The sequence below is a fragment of the Squalius cephalus genome, assembly GCF_949319135.1.
Source record: "Squalius cephalus genome assembly, chromosome: 24".
NCBI lineage: Eukaryota > Metazoa > Chordata > Actinopteri > Cypriniformes > Leuciscidae > Squalius > Squalius cephalus.
In genome coordinates this window covers 11,069,405-11,090,389 of record NC_137145.1, presented here as the reverse complement: position 1 = coordinate 11,090,389, position 20,985 = coordinate 11,069,405, and the positions used below count along the sequence as shown (strand labels likewise).

Below are 20,985 nucleotides of genomic sequence, written 5' to 3'. Positions count from 1 at the left end.
TAGTCCTAACTTAATTTCCCAAAGTAGCATAAAACATTTAACGTAGTTTGGCTATTTTTTTTATCAGATTTTTTTTTCTAAAGTTGATTCACTATTTATTATTAAACTGTTTAATGATTTCATTTTTTTTTTTTTTTTTAATCTTTAGCCATCCTTTCGATCCAAGATCGTTCGCCATGCACTATGGAAGCCTGTTTATGCTACAGTTGAGTAAAAATATGAATCTGTAAATCATAATAATGAGATAACTAAAATTAAATATAAATTATAATTTCATAATTATTTAGTCTCATTATATTGAGAAAATGTTTCCTAATAATGACTTACTATATCATAACAATTAGAATTTTCCCCGTAAATGATCTCAAAATAATGTGAAACGTTCAGATAATTATGAGTTAACGTGTCATAATATTTAGGTGGAAAATCTCATTATTATGTAAAAGTTTCTCATCATAATGACTTGATTCATTTATTTACTCTCAACTGTGTCGGGAACGGGCTTTCAAACGATACTGATGTTTATAGTATATGTAATATTTTGTTATTTCTGAGGTAAAGCATTATTCATTACTAACATTAAACAAACTGAAATTATTTTGTTTTGTCGCATATTTGCGCGGAGGGAGAAAGCAGAAGGAGAAATAGTGCGTGTCAATCACAATGTTTTGCTAACAAATTAGATTCTCACTTTAAAGTTTATGAGGTCTATTTATAAAGTCTAAACAAAACATAAAACCACTATTTGAAATACTTCGAATCGATTCTAATGAAATAAAACATCTGAAATGTCGATATTTTAGATTCATCCAATAGTATCCATCCGCCGTTTCCCAACGTCCAATAGAATCATCAAGAACGAGTGAAGCGCGTGAAATACATTACAGAATATCGAAGTTACTTTACTTCTTTCAAAACTCATTTTAAATTAGCGAAAGTCAACAAAACTCTTCCCGAACTGGTAAATTATAGTGCGATAAATATGAATATTCAGATTACATGAGCTTTGTCTAATTTTGTCCGCTTGCTAGCATAACTTAGATGTAAGTTACGTTGATTACATTTAAAATTTAACGTTACGTTTGAGTACGTTACAACAGAAGTCAGTAAGGAGAACTGCGCTGGTTATTTCTTGTTTATTAGTTGTTGTTGTTTTTTTACTTTCTGACTGCAACTGTAATTAGTCAGTAAACAATGTTTAGCAAACATGTGTTAATCTCTCGTTAGGTTAGGTTTCTATGCTAAAACTATTCAACCTAGTAATTTAGGCCTACATTTTGGTTCACAGGTGAGGAAGAAGAAACCTCTGGAAACTTTACTTGATCCATTGGACATCACATCAGCATCATGACAGGTGTTCAGCCAATGCCCTGCCCAGTGCTCCTGGGCACTGTGAAAATTGGAGGGTTACCAGCCCTCCTACACAGATACACAATTGAGAAAAAAGTAGCAAAAGTGGAGAAAGTCCTCAAAAAAGGTTTAAATACATCTCAGGGGCATTTCAAATGATTTTTACTTTGATTGTACACGTTTCATTAATGCTTTTTGTATGCCACCTTCCATAGGTGTGGGAGTTGACAGCATGAACCACCTTGGACAGACACCACTCTATTGCGCGTCTCTCCTTGGCTTTGTCAGTGTAGCAGAGAAACTTTTGCAGTATGGAGCAAACCCAAATCAGTAAGGCCAAACCTTCCCATAATCATCCATGGAGATTGTGTGAATATGAAAAATAGCATACTATCTCACGTGTGATACTTATGTCCACCAGCCGCTGTAATGATGGAAGTACCCCCATCCATGCTGCAGTTTTCTCTTGTAATCCCTGGCTCCTGAGTTCACTGCTGGATGCTGGCGGGGACCTGCGTCTCCATGATGATCAGGGCCGGACTCCGAAGGACTGGGCCGAGGCAGGTGCTCAGGAGAACAGCCCCAAGGTCTGTGCTGCTTTGGTTCTGTAGATAAAATGCAGCATCAGTACAGCCTTAATCTTTGTTTTTGTCATGACAGAGTATTTCAGGATATAATTTATTATTTTAGATATGTTTATGTACAGATTTATTTTCAGATGCAGCTTCTGCAGTGTAAAGATGCCATTTGACTAATTGTTCTTCCTTATCTACAGATGCTTGCTTTTCTGAAGAGATGCGAGTCTCAAATGCAGAGGTTGTTGCAGACGCATCTGTCTGGGGATGTGCGTTCCTCCCCTACCTCCTCAAAGACTCTCCTGAACTCTCCATCCCTGCTCAAACTCTTGCTCCCTTGGTAAGATCCGCAGAACCATTGATCTTCTTCAGTGAACACTTTCAAACTCTTTGTTATAGTGTCATTTATTCTTGAGAATGAGAAAGTAACAACACCTACGTAGGACAGTGATTTAATACTCAGATTGCACATCAAATGGAAACTCAATACAGTACAAGTGTTTTTAGTACAAAAGTGAAAGTAAAAATTCTGATTCTTTTTGTTTGTGTCCTTTTCTTTAGGGGATATGAGTTCAGTCATGAAAATAAAACTAGCTATAAGATGTCTGCCTGTGATATGAAGATGCAGTGTTTTGGCTATGGAAAGGTTTGTGTAAAAAAAAAATTCTCTCGCAAGTATTTTGAGAAGGTTAACCCTGAACAACCCCTGAACACACCAAGAATACACATATTTTGGTAATTTTTATAAATCATTTCATATCGATGACCAAACTATGTTTTAAATCCTAGATTACTACTGTATTACAATGATTTCTAGAATTGAAGGCATAGTTCAAAATTTAAAAATCTTTCATCATTTACTTATATCGTTCCAAACCTATAAGACTTTCTTCTTTTGTGGAAAACAAAAGAAGATATTTTGAAGAATGTTGGTTACCAAAAAGTTTCTGTTCCCATTGACATCTATTATATAGACAACAAGTACAATGGAAGTCAATGGGAACCGAAACTGTTTGGTAACCAACATTCTTCAAAATATCTTAATTTATGTTCCGCAGAAGAAAGAAAGCCATACACGTTTGGAAAGACATTAAAGTGAATAATGACAGAATTTAAACATTTTTTTTTAGGTGAACTATGCTTTTACGATTCCTCTTCTCATTAGCACAGCATACTAAACACAATGTCCTTTAACTTTGACAGCTTAGGCTAATCCCAGTGAGGATATTGTTTTTTTTCTTTAATCATTACAGTTATGTTTTGAGAAGCCAGGGCTGAGTCTGGGATTGGCTGCTTATGTGCCCTTGATATGTGACGGTGACTTAGGTCAAGCTAATGATGAGCCCCTCAATTCATTTATGTGTGGATCTTTCATACGCATGACCAAGTAAGACATTGTAATGAATGATCTTTTTAAATATGCTATTGAAGTCACATCAGAGGAAAGATGCAATGGATATAACAGCATTTTTTTTGTTTAACCATGCCTTAGTTACAGTTGGAAAGGATGTCGTGTCACAGTTAAAGAGCTAGATGATCAGATTTTGCAACAATGTGAAGAAAAAGATGCTCTTCTGGATCTTCTCATTTCTGAGCAGGAGTATTGCTGGTAAGACTATAAAAATTCCAGGAATAAAAAAAGCTACAAAAGAGTTTGACAAACTCAACAGTTAACTTCTTTAGGTGGTAGGACTGTTTTTTGTTTCATAGTTTTTTTACTAAATGTTTATTCATGTAAATGGTTTTCCCTTATACTTAATTATAATTAGAAGACATTATAAAAATAGTATTTATTAGTGAAACTGAATGGAAAATAATGTATATTTTATCGATTGGGAATTAAATGAAACATGTTGGGCTGTGATATTATTGGTTAATATTATATTGCTTAATATTATTTTTCCTGTCTGCACAGCCTTTTGTCCGAAAAAAAGTTATTTTAGAAGTAGATAAAGTTTTTATTTCAATGAAAGATATTACAACTTTTTTTGTACTATTGAGATCCTGTTATAGTTTTTATTTTTATATTTCCTGTTTTTCCAAATGTCTATACATATATTTCAGTTTTAGTTATAGTTTTTTAGTATTTAAGTTAAACCAAATAAAAATAAGAAATGTTGCCTTAGCTAGCTACTTAAGCTTGCTAAAATAAAATGTTTTTATTTTTTATATTTGATTTTGTTTCGGTTAACATTTATTTCAAGTAAAATGTTTTTAATGTTTTTAGTGTTAGTTAACTATAATAGCCCTGACTAGAATCATGCACTATTAAATCAGTGACATTTATCAACAAATTTAATAAGGTCCACTTTGATTTTATGTTGACTTTAACTTCAGTCAAATGTCCAAAATTGTTTTCATATACTCGTGTAATTCGAAACCTATGTTTATTTTCCTGCATTGTTATTTCTTATATAAATACATTGTGCACTAGCCATGATTTCTATGATGTCCTCTGTAGTCAGGTGTCTCACCCGCACTTGCTGATGCTGATGGCTGTGAGTATGTCCGCTGGCCTGAACAGCACAAGGCTGGTCTATGAGAGAGTGAATGTAGGATCCCTGTACAGTCTGCTGCATCAAAAGGTAATAATTGAGCATTTCAGAAAGCACAAATTTATACATGACAGAAGTGGTTTTGTTTTAACTGTGTTCTTTGTTTATTTCCACACTCTGCAGCGGGATGAGTTTCCTCTGCTACAGCTGGTTGACCTGTTATCTGTGGTGCTACAGGTGTGTGAGGTGTTAATGTACCTGAACGGCCGATCTCTGGTGCTCCGGGCCCTTTCCTCACACACTGTACTCATAGTACACCCTGGAGTTGCCAAGGTTACGGGCCTCGGGTTCATGGTGCCCAGGTACACCGTCATTGCAAAAAGCACATATTAAAATATATAGACTATAAATTTAGAATCATTTGAATTAATGAAATGTGTAAATGTTTATATTCATTATGGACATTCCATTCATACTTAGGACGATAACTATTATGATATTGATAAAGATATAGTTCTAAAATCCAGAATAAACAGAATAATATCAGTTGCTGGTGTGGGTCCTAAGATAGTTACTGTTATAGTTTTCTTTATAGTTACCGTTCTTGGTGTGAATGGGCCTTTACATTATGTAATTTGAATCTTTAGTCATTTGATATGTTTTCCAACTACAGTGAGGGAACATGCCCCTACAGCCCGCCTCCTGTTCCTGTGCCTCTCAGCCTGATAAACTGGGCAGCTCCGGAAGTGATTAGATGTAGAGCATGTACAGGAAAAGCTGATCTCTATAGTGTGTGCGCCCTTATACAGGAGATCTATACAGGTACAGGTCATGTAATGAAAACTGTCTGTCATCTTTAATGTAGAGCTTGTGTGATAGATCTCTTTTTGTGTTACTAGTTTGTAACTTGTACCGTGGTTGTGTTGCTTTGTACAGATGCTGTGCCATGGGACACCATGGACCCACGTTACATAAGACGGTCAGTAGAGGCCGGTCAGGCTCTGATAGCACACCCTGCCGTGTCTGAGCCTTACTACCAGTTCCTGCAGACTGGCCTCCAGTACAGAGCCCAGCACAGGACCAGCAGCCTGCACGATCTGTGCTACAATCTACGCTGTTATATCAGAGTTTGTACATGGTTTAGTTATGTCTCATCAATATGCATCAACATGCTCTCTTTTCAAGATGTACACTACCACTCAAAAGTTTGGAGTGGGTTAGATTATTTTGTAATGTCCCTGAAATTCTCTTATGCTCATCAAGGCTGCATTTATTTGATAAAAATACAGTAAAAATAGTAATATCGTGAAATATTATTACAGTTTAAAATAACTGTTTTCTGTTTGAATAAATTTTATTCTTTTGATGGCAAAGCTGAATTTTCAGTAGCAATTACTCCAGTCTTTAGTGTCACATGATCCTTCAGAAATCATTCTAATATGCTGGTTTGCTGCTCAAGAAACATTTCTTATTATTATCAATGTTGAAAACAGTTGTGCTGCTTAGAAATAGAAAGTTTTAAAGAACAGCATTTAATAATTTTTAATCAAAAACAAATTGTTACGAATGCTGAGAGATGAGGCAGAGAGAGAATCCATTTTTAAACAACAAAACTCCACATGAATAGACCGGAACATCTGACCCAAAACACGAATACGATCTACCATGAAACAACAACAACTAGCAAAGCACAAGAGAAACAAAAGGGCTATATCCACACAGGGGCAAACAGGCTTAACAAGGAAACGAGGACTAGGACAAGAAATACAACAAAGGTCCAGACAAGACATGGGTAAATATGTGACAAATCTTCCTGAACCCAAAATTTTGAATGGTAGTGTATGTCTTTTATTGTCCTTTATTTTTTTTATTTAACTTATATATTTTATCTTTTCTTTCTTAGTTATTTTACAATTAAATTATTAAAAAGAACTATTAAGGTCATGTTGTGCAAGGTTTTTCCAGGTATACAGAGATAATATATGATAGCATGAGAGTGAATAGTGCAATCTAATCTGCTGCAGGAGATAAGAAGCAAGAATAAGAGAAGTGGATGGAACTCTTGGTCGGCTCTTCAGTGCATTCCTGGATGGAACACTGACATTAATCAGGCGAAAGAGCAAGATGAAGCTGGTGAGATTTCCATCCAGCCATGATTAGGGAAACTTTTAGAGTCTAGAAAATGATCACTTTTGCAAGAAAGCGCCTGTTAAAACATTAATGTAATGTAATACTTTGATTGTCCTATACTTTACTTTTAGCATATCAGAACTGCAGGACTGCAGTACACAATGAGATACAGGAACATCACCTAGAAAGAATCTACACAGAAGAAGAGAAGTCCACCTTAGACACTGATGACCTCCATTGGGATATTTTGCATCATGACAACATTCCATTGATGCCTATTACCCATCATGCTCCACTCTCTGAACCATCTTGTTCTAACTATATTGATACAGACAAGGATCTGGCAATCAGTAGTTCCATCTCAAAGCATACTGGCTCCATTGTTCTCAACCTTAAAGTGTCTGAGGTTCTTCTACAGCAAGCTGAGCAGAGTCTGGATAATGTGGAGGCGACTCAATTGAGCACCCCATGCTTTGACGAGGTGGATGCTGTGGTGAAGAGGGTGAACATGGAGGAAGAGCTCAGTGACAGTGTTTGGAAGGCTGTCGGGCCATTGTCCAAAAGTTATATACCGGTACACGAGGGGACCATTAATGCAGATGACGAGGTCAGTCAGTACAGCTCAGCTCAAGATGAGAGCTTTGAGAGCACGTCCTATCCTAGTAGTGTACAGGTATGTGCACACAAGTGTGTGTTTTTCAATGCTAAAAAAAAAAAAGATATATATATACACACATATATATATATATATATATATATATTATAAATATTAATTGCTTAAAAGTTTGGTGTCTGTTAGATTTTTTATGTTTTTGAAAGAAGTCTCTTACGGTCACCAAGGCTGCATTTATTTGATAAAAAACAGTGAAACTGTAGTAACTCATACAGTAATATTGTATGAAATATTATTACAATTTAAAATAACTATTTTCTATTGTAATATATTTTAAAATGTAATTTATTCCTGTGTTGTCAAAGCTGAATTTTCAGCATCATTACACTTTTCAGAAATCATTCTAATATGCTGATTTGCTGCTAAAGAAACATTTATTATCAAAAAATTGTGCTGCTTAAAATCTTTGTGGAAACCGTGATATACTTTTTTCCAGGATTCTTTGATTAATAGAAAGTTCAAAATAACAGCATTGATTTGAAATAGAAATGGATAATTATAGGTAACAATGTAAAAGTCTTTACTTTTTTCAAGTCTTTACTTTCAAACTTTTGAACGGTAGTTATAGTTTTGAACGGTAGTGCACACACACACACCCACACTATACTTCACCTTCAGAATATCACCAGACTTGTATGATCAACTAGCTGGGAGTTACATGTTAAACTAAATTAGTGACAATTACCATTAACAAATACCAGATACTAACAAAAAATGTATGGAATAGCAATCAGTGTAGGTTGATGCTTTAAATAATATATAGAAAAAAATATGTGGAAAACCTTTACTTACAGGAGGAGAAAAGTGACTTCAAGAGAGTCGAAGCAATAAAGAGAGGACAGCAGCAGACAGGACGTCAGAGGTACAACAGTACAAGTGCATTAGCAGAAAAAGACTAATACAACTAAGTCATATACAAAAATGGAGTATAATAGATAGGATGGCAAGTTTGGCAACAACAGAAAAGATATATGAGCAAATAGGCAAGAGAATGACAAAAATAAGCAAATACATCTCTTTCAGGTTAAATGTGCAACTTGGGTTGTCGGAGACCCAGAAAGACAGAACAAAACCCACATGGACCGGTGAGAGACAACAGCCACTCATGCATTCATTATCTTCATGTGTAGTTTATCTAGTTTAAAAAGAAAAGTGTTTAAAAGGTATGTGATCTGTCCTATGTGCCGGTACAGATGAGGTTAGTGATGCGGTGGCCCTAATGGCACGTGGGTGTTTGGGGAAACCACTGGGTGCTGTTGGCAGCAGTGACAGTGAGGATGTAGATGAGCAACAGCTTCACCTACAGGACTGGCAGAGACACAACATCAGACACAGTGTGAACAGCTACTCGGAATCTGAGACCCAGGAAAGCACTGATTTGGAGCAACTGTTCAAGAGTTTTGCTGGTAATAGAGCTATGCCTGAAATTGCTGTTAAGCTATTTCATGTATTCATGTTTTATCTTGGTTAAATTGATTAAATTCCATTTTTAAATAATAATAATAACTAATTTTCAAATTCTATTTATGTCCAGGTATTCTGAGTGATAGTGAGGAGAGCACAAACTACCACACTATCAATCAAACTTTTGACGTGACCAATGGAGTGCTGGAGGCTACAAGCCAAACTGAGGTGATAAACTATAACCTTTATTTATATTTGTTTTTTACCAGTTCATTAAAGTTTCTTTCCCCCATTAAAACACAACTGCCAACATTTACATTCGGTATTCATCATCTTGACGAGGTTCCATATTTCATTTGCAAAACGGTTATCATATATATATATATATATATATATATATATATATATTTTTTTTTTTTTTTTTTTCATCTAGAAGTTTTAAAGGTACAGTAACAAAAACAGCTATTTGTGTAATAGTTTATGGCTGTTTAATAAGAGCTGAGGGAGTTTAATAAAGTGTCATTTGAAAGTAAATTATGACTGAAAGATGTATTAACAAATATACAATTTCTGCATATCGTCGCTGTCGGGCGGAATCCTCGTATCTCCAAAACCATTATTTTTCAGGAAATTTAAAAAAACTGCATATTTTTTGAGTTATTAAACATTGTATCTTTAAAGTTGGTATTATGCCTTATATTGCTATCATATACTGTTGTGTACCAACATTAACACAACCATTTCCCCAAAATCATGTTTAATCAGAGATTTATTACTTGGGAGCAGGGAGATACGAGGTTACGCTGTCATTGATAAGAATGGTACGGACAGACGTCGCTGCTGTCAGCAGTGTTCATCAAAGTCTGCGGTCGTGTTGATCCTTTTGACAAGAGATAAGGCTTTAAGAGCTATTCAAATCTAATGATTGTGGTTACATACATCTTCCTAAACTCCATTTTAAACGTTTAAGAGATATGAGTGATGCAATACCAAAATACTAGGCAAATAGGTGGAAATTAATCTGCACGCAAACAAAGTCGGCGGTCGCGTTGAGCCTTTTGACAAGAGAAAAAGGCTTCAATAGTTAACCAAAGCTAACGACTGTGGTTACATACATCTTCCTAAACGCCATTTTAAAGGTTTAAGAGCTATAAGTGAAGCAGAACAAAAAACGATGAGGTGACTAGGCTGTCTAATAGGCGGAAATTAGCCTAATCTGCACGCAAACTTACCTTCGTGGCTCACATTCTTCCTTCTGCACCGAAGCATTACAGCTATCGATTTTTAACAAAACAGGCCTACTCAAATGTATCTAACCTAACTATTTTCACTCGTTATTGTCTAAAAAACAGAGTTATCCAAAGATAGGCTTACTTGGCGCCAGTAGACAGACCTTTTTTTCCTCCCATAAATAAAACCTGCTACTTGGGGTATTTTACATGCACAGTGCCAACTTCGAGTCAGTAAAATTAAAAAAACAATTTAATGCTGGTATCCAAAACATTTAATTCAATTCAAGTATTATATTAGATACATTTTAAAACTTCAATGCACACCTATAATATGCCTAGTAAAAATAAAAAGTAGACATTTAAAATACATCAATAACTGATATCATAGTTTAACACTGATAAAATCAGAGTTAAGGCTTGCTTTATGTGTTGCTCGGCGAGGATTTCTTAATCGTTGCGACTTTCAATCTTGAGGAGACAAAATGCAGCAGAGACTCCCGCCGTGGAGTGAAGAGGTGGCGTTATGAGGATTCTCAGACAGTTGAAGTGTCCAATGGAGTTAAGAGATTTGCTCTCAAATTATTTTCAACACTTTAAATTGGTTAATAATTTGTAAAAATAACAGAACCACGTGGGGACTGACCAATAACATTGATTTGTGAAAAAATATGAAATTGACAAAATTTGGACATACAAGGTTTCCGCCCGACAGCGACGATATGTAAAATGTTGAATTTTTAAATGTACCATTTATTTGTCTGTTGTGTCCAAAGGATGAGGGAAGTTCGGATACTTCGGCTTATACACAGACCCCTTTAGAACGGTCTTGTGTGTTCTACACACCCAAACACCACCTGTCCAAAAGCACATCATCTGGTGTAGAGCATTCTCAGGTGAGAGTGGACTTTTAAGTTAGTTTTGTCATGTAACACTCTAACCCTGGTTTCACAGACAAGGCTTAAGCTAGTCCCAGACTAAAATGAATGTTTGAGCTGTTTTAACTGAAAGCAACTTGTCTTGCACTGACATATAGGGCTGGGCGATATATCGCATGACATTGTTAGGCGCATCTCGTCAGTAAAGCCGGTTCCTTGATTAGTAGTAAATCGCCATCACCTGCTTTCAGATGGAACGGCATTCACTACAAAGAGCTGTAGTTAACGTACAAGCTGAGCCATATCGCATTAATATTGCGGACGTATCGCCTGCGATAATTAATGCGATATGGCTCAGCTTGTCAGTTAACTACGGCTCTTTGTAGTGAATGCCGTTCCATCTGAAAGCAGGTGATGGCGATTTACTACTAATCAAGGAACCGGATTTACTGACGAGATGCGCCTAACAATGTCATGCGATATATCGCCCAGCCCTACTGACATATCTTAAAATATGTCAGTGCCATTATTTTGTCTCAATATCACAAGCCATGCTCAAACTCGGGTCTCAGGTGTGGTGAGTTGAGAGATCTAACACTTAGGAGGGTATGTTGGACCCAAACAAAACACTCAAGGCAATACTCCAGGCAAAGTAGATTTATTTAAAAAAAGGGTACTTTGCAAGTAAAAAAAAACAAAATATCCAACAAAATTTCTTCTCAGAAAGAGGTATTACTAATAGTAGTGATACTGCAAACAATCACAGAAGAAAAATAAAATAACTCCACGAGGGGGGAAAAACAAAATCAAATCACTAAGAACACCGGACTTGGGAGGACTTGTGAGGAGACACATAGCCAAGACTCAAAAACCGAGTGAGAAACAAGGGAAGAAAAAACCTGCTGTTAGCATGCCATTGACTCCAATTCATTTTGGCGTCTCTTTGTCAGCGAATAACTTTACATCTGAGGCGTTTAAAGATTCCATTTGTCCATTGTTTATTTCAAAAGAAACAACAATGTATAAAAGGCTCCATTACCTTGTATCTTACGTTATGGCCCCATAGAAACTGTTTTTGTAAAAATAGGCTAACGATTGCGTCATAACTACGCGACTCTGTCGCACAGTAGAGAAATTACCGTATAGACAGGAGGAGAAGCTCGCAGGCAATCGGGGGGACGTAGAGGCATAAAGTCCGATAAAGTCAAGGGAGAAGCCCATAGAGTCATAAAGTTGCTCCTGCTCCTAGCGCATGGACAGCTCCTACTCACGCTCTCTGTCTCGGCAAGATTTGGAAGGGAATGATTCAGATTTCTCTTGGCATAGCTACTAGAAAACTTACAACTGTCAGACAGGTTGCTCACATCACATCTATGTCGTCAAGCTAAGTTTGAGGCTGCGCAGTACACTCAGCCATCAGGAAGAGAGTGCTTCTAATTGACTTCACTTTTCTCCGTTGAAGTCTATGTGTCACTGTGTCCATTTCTTATACTGTCTATGGGGAAACAAGGCACAGGTGACCTGGATAACGCTAACAAGGACACATGAGGAAGAACTAAGGCAGAGGGGAACACAGGTAACCTCTAGAGGCCTGGAGACAAACAACAGGAGGCAGGATGCTGACACTCAAGATGCACACCAGAAATGTTTTTTTCTAAGGCGCGTTTATAAAAGCTACGGAGAAGTCCTAATTGAACTAAGGCTTAGTCCTGACTTAGTCTAAGCCCTGTCTGTGCAACTGGGCCTAAAATATCGAAGAATAAAGTCAGTATTTTTTGTAAACCCTTTATTTCTCAGTCACTGAGCTCAGAGGATGAGTTGGACGTCACAGTGGAGGTGTGTCGACCCAGCACATCTCAAGAAGAAGAAAAACAAGCTGTAGAAAACAGTCTGAGTGGTATACAGATGAAACAGTCTGCAATCATTGTATTACCAGCTTTGTGGGTAAAGTTTGTCCTTTTTTCTAACCTTTATATCACCCTTATTTTTATCCAGAATACCAGCTTGCTCAAGAGTACCCAAAGGAGTCTGAATCCATTACCCCTGTGCACAGGTACTTTCCTACCCTCAGGTAAAAGAAATTAAGCATTTCACGCAAAGCTCAACAGCAGATGGAATTGATTTGTTGTAATAAATATGATTTTTTTATTAAGTGTACAGTGAGTTCAAATATTTGGGGTTTGTAAGACTTAATTCAGCATGGACACATTAAAATGATCACAAATGACAGTATAGACATTTATATACTGTTATCAAAGATTTCTATTTTAAATGAACTTTCTATTCATCAAAGAATAGAAACAATTTTACTGTTTTTACTGTTTGTTGATGAAGTAAATGCAGTCTTGCTGAGCATTAGAGACTTTCAAAAACAATAAAAAATCTTACCAACCCAAAACTTTTGAAAGGTAGTGTATTTTGTCTGTTGAGTCCTTTGCAAATAAAAATAACAATACTGACTTCCTTCGGCTGAGTCTGTCCTCTGTGCTTTGGTTTATTTGTTTGATCAGTTGTTTGCCAGACCTCACTGAGATTCCGGATCTCTCCAGCATATCCTGTTCACCGGCCCAGCTCCAAAAGTGGGTGGGGTCCCCTGAAGCCCGTCCAATCCCTCACAGCAGAGGACATCCACCCTGCAACAGCACCCCACGCAGCCCAAAAGGTATGAAGTGAATCAGAAAAATATAACATGCATCTACTTAGGCTTCACTTTTAGGATTAATCAAAATTCAGAGTACATTCTGTGGGCCAGTTTTATGTAATTGTGCACACTGTTTAATTACAGGTCATAGGACTCTTCAAGATGTGCAGATTGGCTCTGAGCCCTTCCCCCCCCTCCCGAGCCTATCCCACACTGTCTGCACAGAGAGTTACGCCACAGCCAGCGCAGGAGACAGCAGCAATGTCAGTCAATCATATTTGAATAATACATTTCTGAAATATATCAACGGTCATATGGTTATCGGACGAAAATGTGTTTTTATAATGTTATCTGTATCAATCCGATAAGTCAATTAAACTGATAATTTATACTTAAAAGTGCTGTATGTAACTTTTTCACTCTACTAAAGCATAAAAATACCATAATATGTTTGCAGATATTTAGGAAACATGCTGAGTTCACATACTCGTTTCTCTGAAAAACAATGCTACAACCAGTTATTTTACTTTGAAATGTGCGTTTTGTGTCGGAATGTCTGTTTTTGTTTTGGTCTGTGTGATCTCGCCCACTGCCAGTTCACCCAATAGTATTTCGACACCCCGGGATGCCAGTTGGCACGAAACACAGTGTATTGCAGCCACCAAACAAACTGGATCAGAGATTGCAGGTTCTATGCAACCTAAAAAGCCTCGGTATCCATCTAAAAATCTCTATGAACGAGAGCATATTAAAACACGTATAAATCAACTCATCACCTTACAGTGTGCAAGTCTCCTCGGCTTTCATTGTCAATTGCACTCGTTCCTGTTGCGTGTCTTACACTGGCAACCCGTGTGAGCGTCGAGTCTGAGGAGGAGGGGGCAGGGTACAACGATCTCAGATATTTTGAATTTGGACTGCAGTACCTATTTCGACCACTAGCTGTCATTCTTACAGACAGCACCTTTAAATGAACACTCCCGATTATTAATACTAGTTGGCCTGACTAATGTTAAACATAAATAAAATGCCTAGTCAGAGCTTGTTTATTGTCCAGGACACACATGCATTTTGTTTCTATAATCTTTGTTATATTTGTGTAATTTTATTGCATAAAAGAATGTTGGCTATAGGCGTGTATAATTCCATTCATTATTTTTTATTAACCTCTACATGTTATAATTATTATTAATGTTATTACCAATTTAGACTTTTAATGTGAGTGTTTCTTTTTGTAATCAGTCTCTAAATGTAGAATGATAATATCTAATTGACCTATATTTCAGTTATTGGCTTCAAAATATTATAAATTATCAGTTATCAGCCAAAATACATCAATTCATCTCTAATTTTTCTAATATGTGCTTTTTAATCTCATGTTGACTACCGGGAGAATATGATAGCACACTTTAGCCATCAAATATCTTCAATATTTACGTCTTCAATGCATGTTTTGGCAGATTGAGTTCACTAATAAAGTTTTATTGACTTAACTAAAAATATTTTTACTATATACAAATGCTTATTGTTATTGTTTTGTTGTAGAAGCTTTATCTGACAAAGGTAAATGTTCCATTATCTTATATTTGCATCAGTATATTCACAGCTATTACATTTTAAATGATATCCTGCATCTCTTTTCAGACGAATGCCTCTGTGTCTAGCATCCTGCAGTCTCCATTGAAAAGACAAATGTGTAAGGAGGAAACAGACTCTCCCTCTAGTGGTAATGCAGAGTTCACCACTGCCAGCTCTGGAGCAAGACAGACCACTGAGACCAGCCAGGAGACCAGTGAAGAGATGGATTATCCTATTGACAGTGTGCATTTATAATTCACTGCTATAGTGTTCCAAAAATTCATTATGGGATATATTGTTGAAGTATTATTGATTTTAACATGGTGTGAGAATCAAACTGTTTGTGATTCCTGTAGAGAATAATGATGTGGATGAGGAAGTAGGTGACAACCCATCAGATTCTAAACATCAAGAGTCCTCTGAAGAAAATGTGTGTGAAGATGAAGGCATCTCAAAGAAGAAGGAAGAGTGTAAGGGTGAAAACCCGTGTCAGATACATGGTGAGCTGGATCTACATTAGGACTGTTATTTTAATTTTTAAAAGGAATTAAAAAGACGTACGTTTGTATTTTCAGACCAGCATCCAGATCTTAACTCTGCTGATATGGAAAGTAATGCAAACTCTCAAAAGAGCAATGAGAGTCACAGCCTTGATGACACTGAGAGGTAAAACCCAATACTTTGCCTTAGTAAGGGGTATTTCATTATTGGTTGATAACTTTCTGAGTGTTGATAAAAATATAATAATAACCTGCATAATGATTCTAGGGCTGTTTGGATAGAGAAATTGATCTATATTTAACACAACATTGCCCTAAAAAAATGAGTGTCTATTTACAGTTCATGTGTCTTTATAACTCGGATAGTTATCCACTTAGGTATGTAATATTTCATTTACACTTGTAAATGAACCAGAAATTGTCTGCATGAAAAGTCTGCATGAATTGGAAATTGGGAATTTTTTTCCCCCTATTTTGACGTATATCCAAGTAAAACAGCTTCTCAAACAAGAAAAAACATTACTGTTTTGATTTAAGATTATGAGCACAAAAAAAATATGTGCAGGGATAAATTGCATTTAGAAAAATAAGAATTGTCAATTTTGATTTCATTGTTTTAAAATGAATCAGAATAGTACATTAAAAGTCTACAGCAGTAAAGGGTGGATATGTATGTATTATTTCTTTATGTACAACATTTTGGAAGGAGTTCAGTCTAAAATCTTGCAGACAGCTATTTTAATAGAATATTTTGTTCATGTTTTTGGATTCAAGTTTTTAGGTCCTATTATGTTTTTTTCCTCTCCTAAAACAAACAAAAAAAAGAAGATACTTTTACTTTGAAATCTTGCAGAGCAAGCTCCACCTTGGATGTGGATCTGGAAAGAATGGTTTCAGAAAGAGCCCCTGACAAAATAGGAGAGGGGGATGTGAGGGACTTGTGCTGTCCAGAAAGAAACTACATAGAGACAGCAGGTGAGTGAAAAGAAGTTATGGGGTCTCTTTTGGCCTTGAAAACTTCAGTAAATAAGCTCAAACGCCCACTGTAGTGTTCAACTGGCCTTGTTGATTCTCTCTGTAGAAGTCGTAAATGAGCTGGGAGAGAGGATTGAGACAGCTAATCAGGAGAACCATCCTAACAGGTGCACAAGAAGTCTAAAATAAAATGCATTTGACCCCAGGAATACAGTGCTAGTGTAAATCTTACTGCTTATAATAGAAATATTGAAATTACCATTGACTTTTAAACACTTCAGCCTTAAATGAATGCTTTACAAGTAACTTGCTAACTAAAACTTGCTAAATTTCCTGCCCCAAAATTCATTTTTGTAATTTCATTGTTTGTTTGTTTTATCATCAGAGTTCTTGAGCATACACCTCCAGAGTCAGTCAAACCACACTGTTAAAGAGGAGCCGATCTTTTGGATTTCCTCAAGGTCTCTTGCATCTGAATTGTTTCCATTTTAGATGCTTAAGGCATGTGGTTTGTGTTCCTTTATGTTGAATTTACTGTTAAAGGAAAAAGATCTTTCCAAAGAAAAGCCCTTGGCTTTTAAACTTGTTCTTAATATATGCACATCTTCGAGTTCTAGCGTTGATGTTACAATTTACTTTGACATTCTGATTTTGACATTCCGTTTGAAGTTGCTACAAAAAAAATGTATTGCTATTTGTCGTGTTATGTTTGAAAAAAGATTCTAAATAAAACAACACGTATATATAAAAATAAAAAAGACATTTTATTGCATACAAAAAAATTTAATTTACTGAATCTTACAAATAGTCTCCTTTGCTTTACTGAGATCTTGATGATCTAAAGTTACATAAACAACTGTTTAACTTTACAAATAATATTGACTTATGCAGTTTCTTTCTTGTACAAATCTAATGATTCCAGGTGATGATATAATTTAATACAGCAGCATAACAATGCTGAAGAAATTAAGTTTATTCCTTAAAAAGACTGATAAAAGTTAGTTTATTTTGTATGCAATCCCAATTAATGTATATACTGAACTTCATGGACAAATGTTTCTGAAATGTTCTCTAGTACGCCATCATTCAAGTGTGTTATAGAGGCTTTACACATTTTGATGGGGTTGCATCTATTTTGTCCCGGTTTATCAGTCCTTTGCCAGCAATGACACAAGTCCTTTCTTATCCAGCTCAATGAGTTTAAGGTGTTGTAAGGTCTTCATTGCAGAATCACTGACTTTCATGTTTAACTTCTTCATTCTCTGAGTGCTTATCGGCCCCCTGAAGTGACAAGAATGAAAAGACTTATATCAAATGCATTAGAAATCATGTGGTTGCCTTAAACCTCACTACATTGTGAATCATGTTAGGGCTCAGGGTCAAATATGACCAGACAAACCTGTTCTTATCTGAGAAGTACTCGGATAACTGCTTATTGAGCATGTTGAGGTCATTCAGCTTCAAGTTACCACGTACACTCCGCGGGACAGTCTCAAATGTCCCCTCAGACACCTCTTCATGCATGTTCCGTGCTGCAAGACAGACAAAACAACTATATATATTACAATTATTGAGACTGATAAAGTTGCTGTTCACCTTTGACATTGTGAAAATGTTACAGCTGCTTTATGTTGATGATTTTCTTCCATCCTTACATTCAGACTGTGCTTGAGTTTCAGGTTCTGATGTCGGCATGGCCTAAAGAAACAGAAACGCATTCATAAATAGCTAAAAAAGAAGCTTTCGCCTCAAAAGACCACAAATATTAACATTTTAATAGGTACAGACGAGACATACAATACTGTTCAAAAGTTAGAAATGTATACTGTTATTCAGCAAGGACACATTAAATTGATCAAAAGTGACAAAGTATTTGTTACAAAAGCTTTGCAGTTCAAATAAATGCTGTTCTTTTGAATTTTCTATTAACCAAGGAATCCTGGAGAGAAAAAAAAAAAAGGTTTCCACGAAAATATATAGCAACACAACTGTTTTCAGCATTGATTTTTGTAATCAGCTTTACCATTACATGAATAAATTACAATGTAAACTATATTAAAATAGAATTTCACAACATTACTGGTTTTACAGTATTTTTGATCCAATAAATGCAGACATAAGAAACTTCTTTCTCTTAAATCTTACCGACCCCAAACTTTTGAACAGTAGTGTAGTTGTGTAATTATGATAAAAAGCATTTTTTGATAAAACTGTCTAACCTCTACATTTAAAGCAGCAATGGATGAGCAGAGAGCATCTCTCGCTTCTTGTTCTTCTTCTGTCAGTGGAGGAACCTTGAACACCAGAATTCCCATTAACAAATCATGGAATGGAACTACTTTACTTTTCAAAGAACACTCCCTTTACCATGGTAAAATCATTGTGTATGGCCTCTAGTGTAGTAACATTGACAATGACCCTTTAGTTTTGTTAGATGTGCTCTTGTTGCACTAAATACCTGCACATCTGCTGTGTTCTGCAGCTGTTGAACCAGCTGTACTGTCGTGTCCAAGTGAGCTCGTATGGAATCCATGGATCGTTTCTGTTCTGCTGCAATCTCCTCCACTTGAGTGCACAGGGCCGAATGGCGTGCTTTGATCGCCGACAGGTTCTCCAGCAACTGAACAGGGTTTCCCTAAAATCCACAACCACAGATTTAGAAAAACAGACTCAGTCATTATTTAAAATGAATAAATGTATACAAACTTACCTCAAACGAGCCCGCTTCACGCACATTTGCCATGAAGTCAAATTTCAGCCGCTTTTCCACATATTCTATATCAGCTTCTGCTTTCTGGAACTACAAGGACACGGATCTAAACACCATCATTCAGTAAGCATTCAGAGTCAGGAGTTGATTGCCGTTCATAGGCGTTAGCATTTATTGGCCCATCTGAATGAGGGTATGATCTAAAACCTGAAACCCTATTAGCAATATTGCACTACTCTGAACACAGTGGACAGCAGAGGCAATACTGATAGGGTCCCAAGAATTAGGATTAGACATTACAACCTGTAAAACAGAGAAAACAAACAACAATATGCCAACTGAGATGGTGCACCTCTTTGAAAAGTTGTAAACATTGTGCAAAGCTGTTCTCAGATGCTTTGACAATACTATTGCACTGCTAGCTGTCCAATACAGTAGTGCAATGAAGTCAGAGCACCTGTTAACAGCAATTGATGTGACTGGCCACGCTGTTGACCCTACCTTTGAGAAAAATCCCTGGCCAATGCCCTTTTAACATTGCACTGCTTTAATAACTGGGTTATCAGTAGTACAATATAAAAGGGGCACTGGACAGACAGTACGCATTCAGGGTGGTCCTTTTGCATGCTGAAATATCCAACAATCATGTAAATAATGCCAATTAAAAAGCCTGGGAAGAAGAACACAGTTTTAACATAAACATTAGAAAACACAAACACTAAAGTGCTGAGATCCGGATATGTAGATGTTTCATAATATGGGCAATAATTTTAAAAGTGAGTGTTTAATTGCTATGGTATTTAATTCATTATTTAAAGCTACTTTGTGTCTATTTCTTATTTATTTATTAGGCAACATCCATAATTATTCATAAAGATATATACACACACACACACACACACACACACATCCATACATACATACAATTTCTGACAAGCTAATACTGCGCCCCCTATCGTTTCCTCGTACTAATGCTATTTAAACATGCAAATATAAAATTAATACAGGTTTAAGGTTTTACTAAAAATCATTGAATAACAAAAATGACTTTTATGAGATTTTGCAGGCATGCAAATAGACAGAATCTTCAGACTAAACGTTTACAAAGATCTGTGTGTCGTCCAGAAGCAATGGACACATTTTATATTAATTCTATCTGTTAATAACAACTGCGACATTAACTTGATGTATACATGTCCGAACAGTTTATAAGTGTATATAAACCTTATTGAATAACGTATGGGAGTAAGTTCGGGCTGCAGCGCACAGTTTGGCGGACAGACGCACAGGCCCTCCCGCACCCGCACTCCCCTCACTACCGACCAACTATCGAACCAAATAAACATTTTCAGGCTGAATGCCAAGGTTTCGTTTCAAAATATGCGCATTACAGTAATTTAATGACATGAAGACTGATATTGCTGTAGATATTATTAAATTATGTAATTAGCTGTGGCACTAGTTAGCCATCCAGCTACATGTTTTTCGTAATTTTCTCCCCTTCAACCTGAGGGAAAGACAGAGGAATATAGAGAACGTGTCATTTTTCATGTTTTATTCTGCATTACGTCGTCTAATGCAAAGGCACCGGTATTATTAACAAATAGACGGATACCGTCACTTTACAAGGGAAAACGTTTGATGGAAACGTTTGCTTGAAAAAACAGCTTACCATCGCCTCCAGTTTATCAACTGTCTCCATGTTGAATAGTTTACATTCCTAAAGCAGCCCCGGAAATATAAAGCTCGCAGCAGAACGCAAGACCTTCTCTGATTAGTCAGCTGTCAGAGAGCGTGGAAGGTGATTGGTCAGTTTGGAAGGAGAAAGAGCGGAAAGGGGTGGTATA

General features: G+C 36.4%; 2 protein-coding genes across 6 annotated transcripts; one reads left to right on the top strand and one right to left on the bottom strand.

The window, feature by feature from the left end:
• Positions 1 to 852: 852 nt before the first annotated feature.
• On the top strand, positions 853 to 17,196 carry tex14 (testis expressed 14, intercellular bridge forming factor). 3 transcript variants are annotated; one of them, XM_079860806.1, is made up of 29 exons: positions 853 to 961; positions 1,289 to 1,477; positions 1,566 to 1,680; positions 1,772 to 1,937; positions 2,126 to 2,265; positions 2,487 to 2,571; positions 3,179 to 3,312; positions 3,418 to 3,534; positions 4,387 to 4,510; positions 4,604 to 4,782; positions 5,094 to 5,242; positions 5,357 to 5,547; positions 6,448 to 6,553; positions 6,682 to 7,223; positions 8,018 to 8,085; positions 8,247 to 8,308; positions 8,417 to 8,629; positions 8,758 to 8,855; positions 10,633 to 10,752; positions 12,532 to 12,631; positions 12,730 to 12,805; positions 13,245 to 13,396; positions 13,520 to 13,638; positions 15,020 to 15,194; positions 15,310 to 15,453; positions 15,529 to 15,619; positions 16,307 to 16,428; positions 16,535 to 16,595; positions 16,814 to 17,196. In XM_079860806.1, exons 2-29 carry the CDS (start codon positions 1,348 to 1,350, stop codon positions 16,857 to 16,859), a joined length of 3,825 nt encoding a protein of 1,274 aa, XP_079716932.1. In that variant the 5' UTR covers positions 853 to 961; positions 1,289 to 1,347; the 3' UTR covers positions 16,860 to 17,196. The 3 variants fall into 3 exon arrangements, with proteins under 3 accessions (XP_079716932.1, XP_079716931.1, XP_079716933.1); XM_079860805.1 differs by having other exon boundaries at positions 6,445 to 6,553; XM_079860807.1 differs by having other exon boundaries at positions 6,445 to 6,553; positions 12,730 to 12,787; positions 16,814 to 17,181.
• Positions 17,172 to 20,924, bottom strand: ska2 (spindle and kinetochore associated complex subunit 2). 3 transcript variants are annotated; one of them, XM_079860808.1, is made up of 7 exons: positions 20,811 to 20,924; positions 19,139 to 19,228; positions 18,887 to 19,063; positions 18,648 to 18,722; positions 18,084 to 18,126; positions 17,828 to 17,960; positions 17,172 to 17,709 (listed from the first exon to the last, which is right to left on the bottom strand). In XM_079860808.1, exons 1-7 carry the CDS (start codon positions 20,838 to 20,840, stop codon positions 17,577 to 17,579), a joined length of 681 nt encoding a protein of 226 aa, XP_079716934.1. In that variant the 5' UTR covers positions 20,841 to 20,924; the 3' UTR covers positions 17,172 to 17,576. The 3 variants fall into 3 exon arrangements, with proteins under 3 accessions (XP_079716934.1, XP_079716936.1, XP_079716935.1); XM_079860810.1 differs by having other exon boundaries at positions 19,139 to 19,441; positions 19,640 to 20,847; XM_079860809.1 differs by lacking the exon at positions 18,648 to 18,722 and having other exon boundaries at positions 20,811 to 20,901.
• Between the last annotated feature and the right edge of the window lie 61 nt (positions 20,925 to 20,985).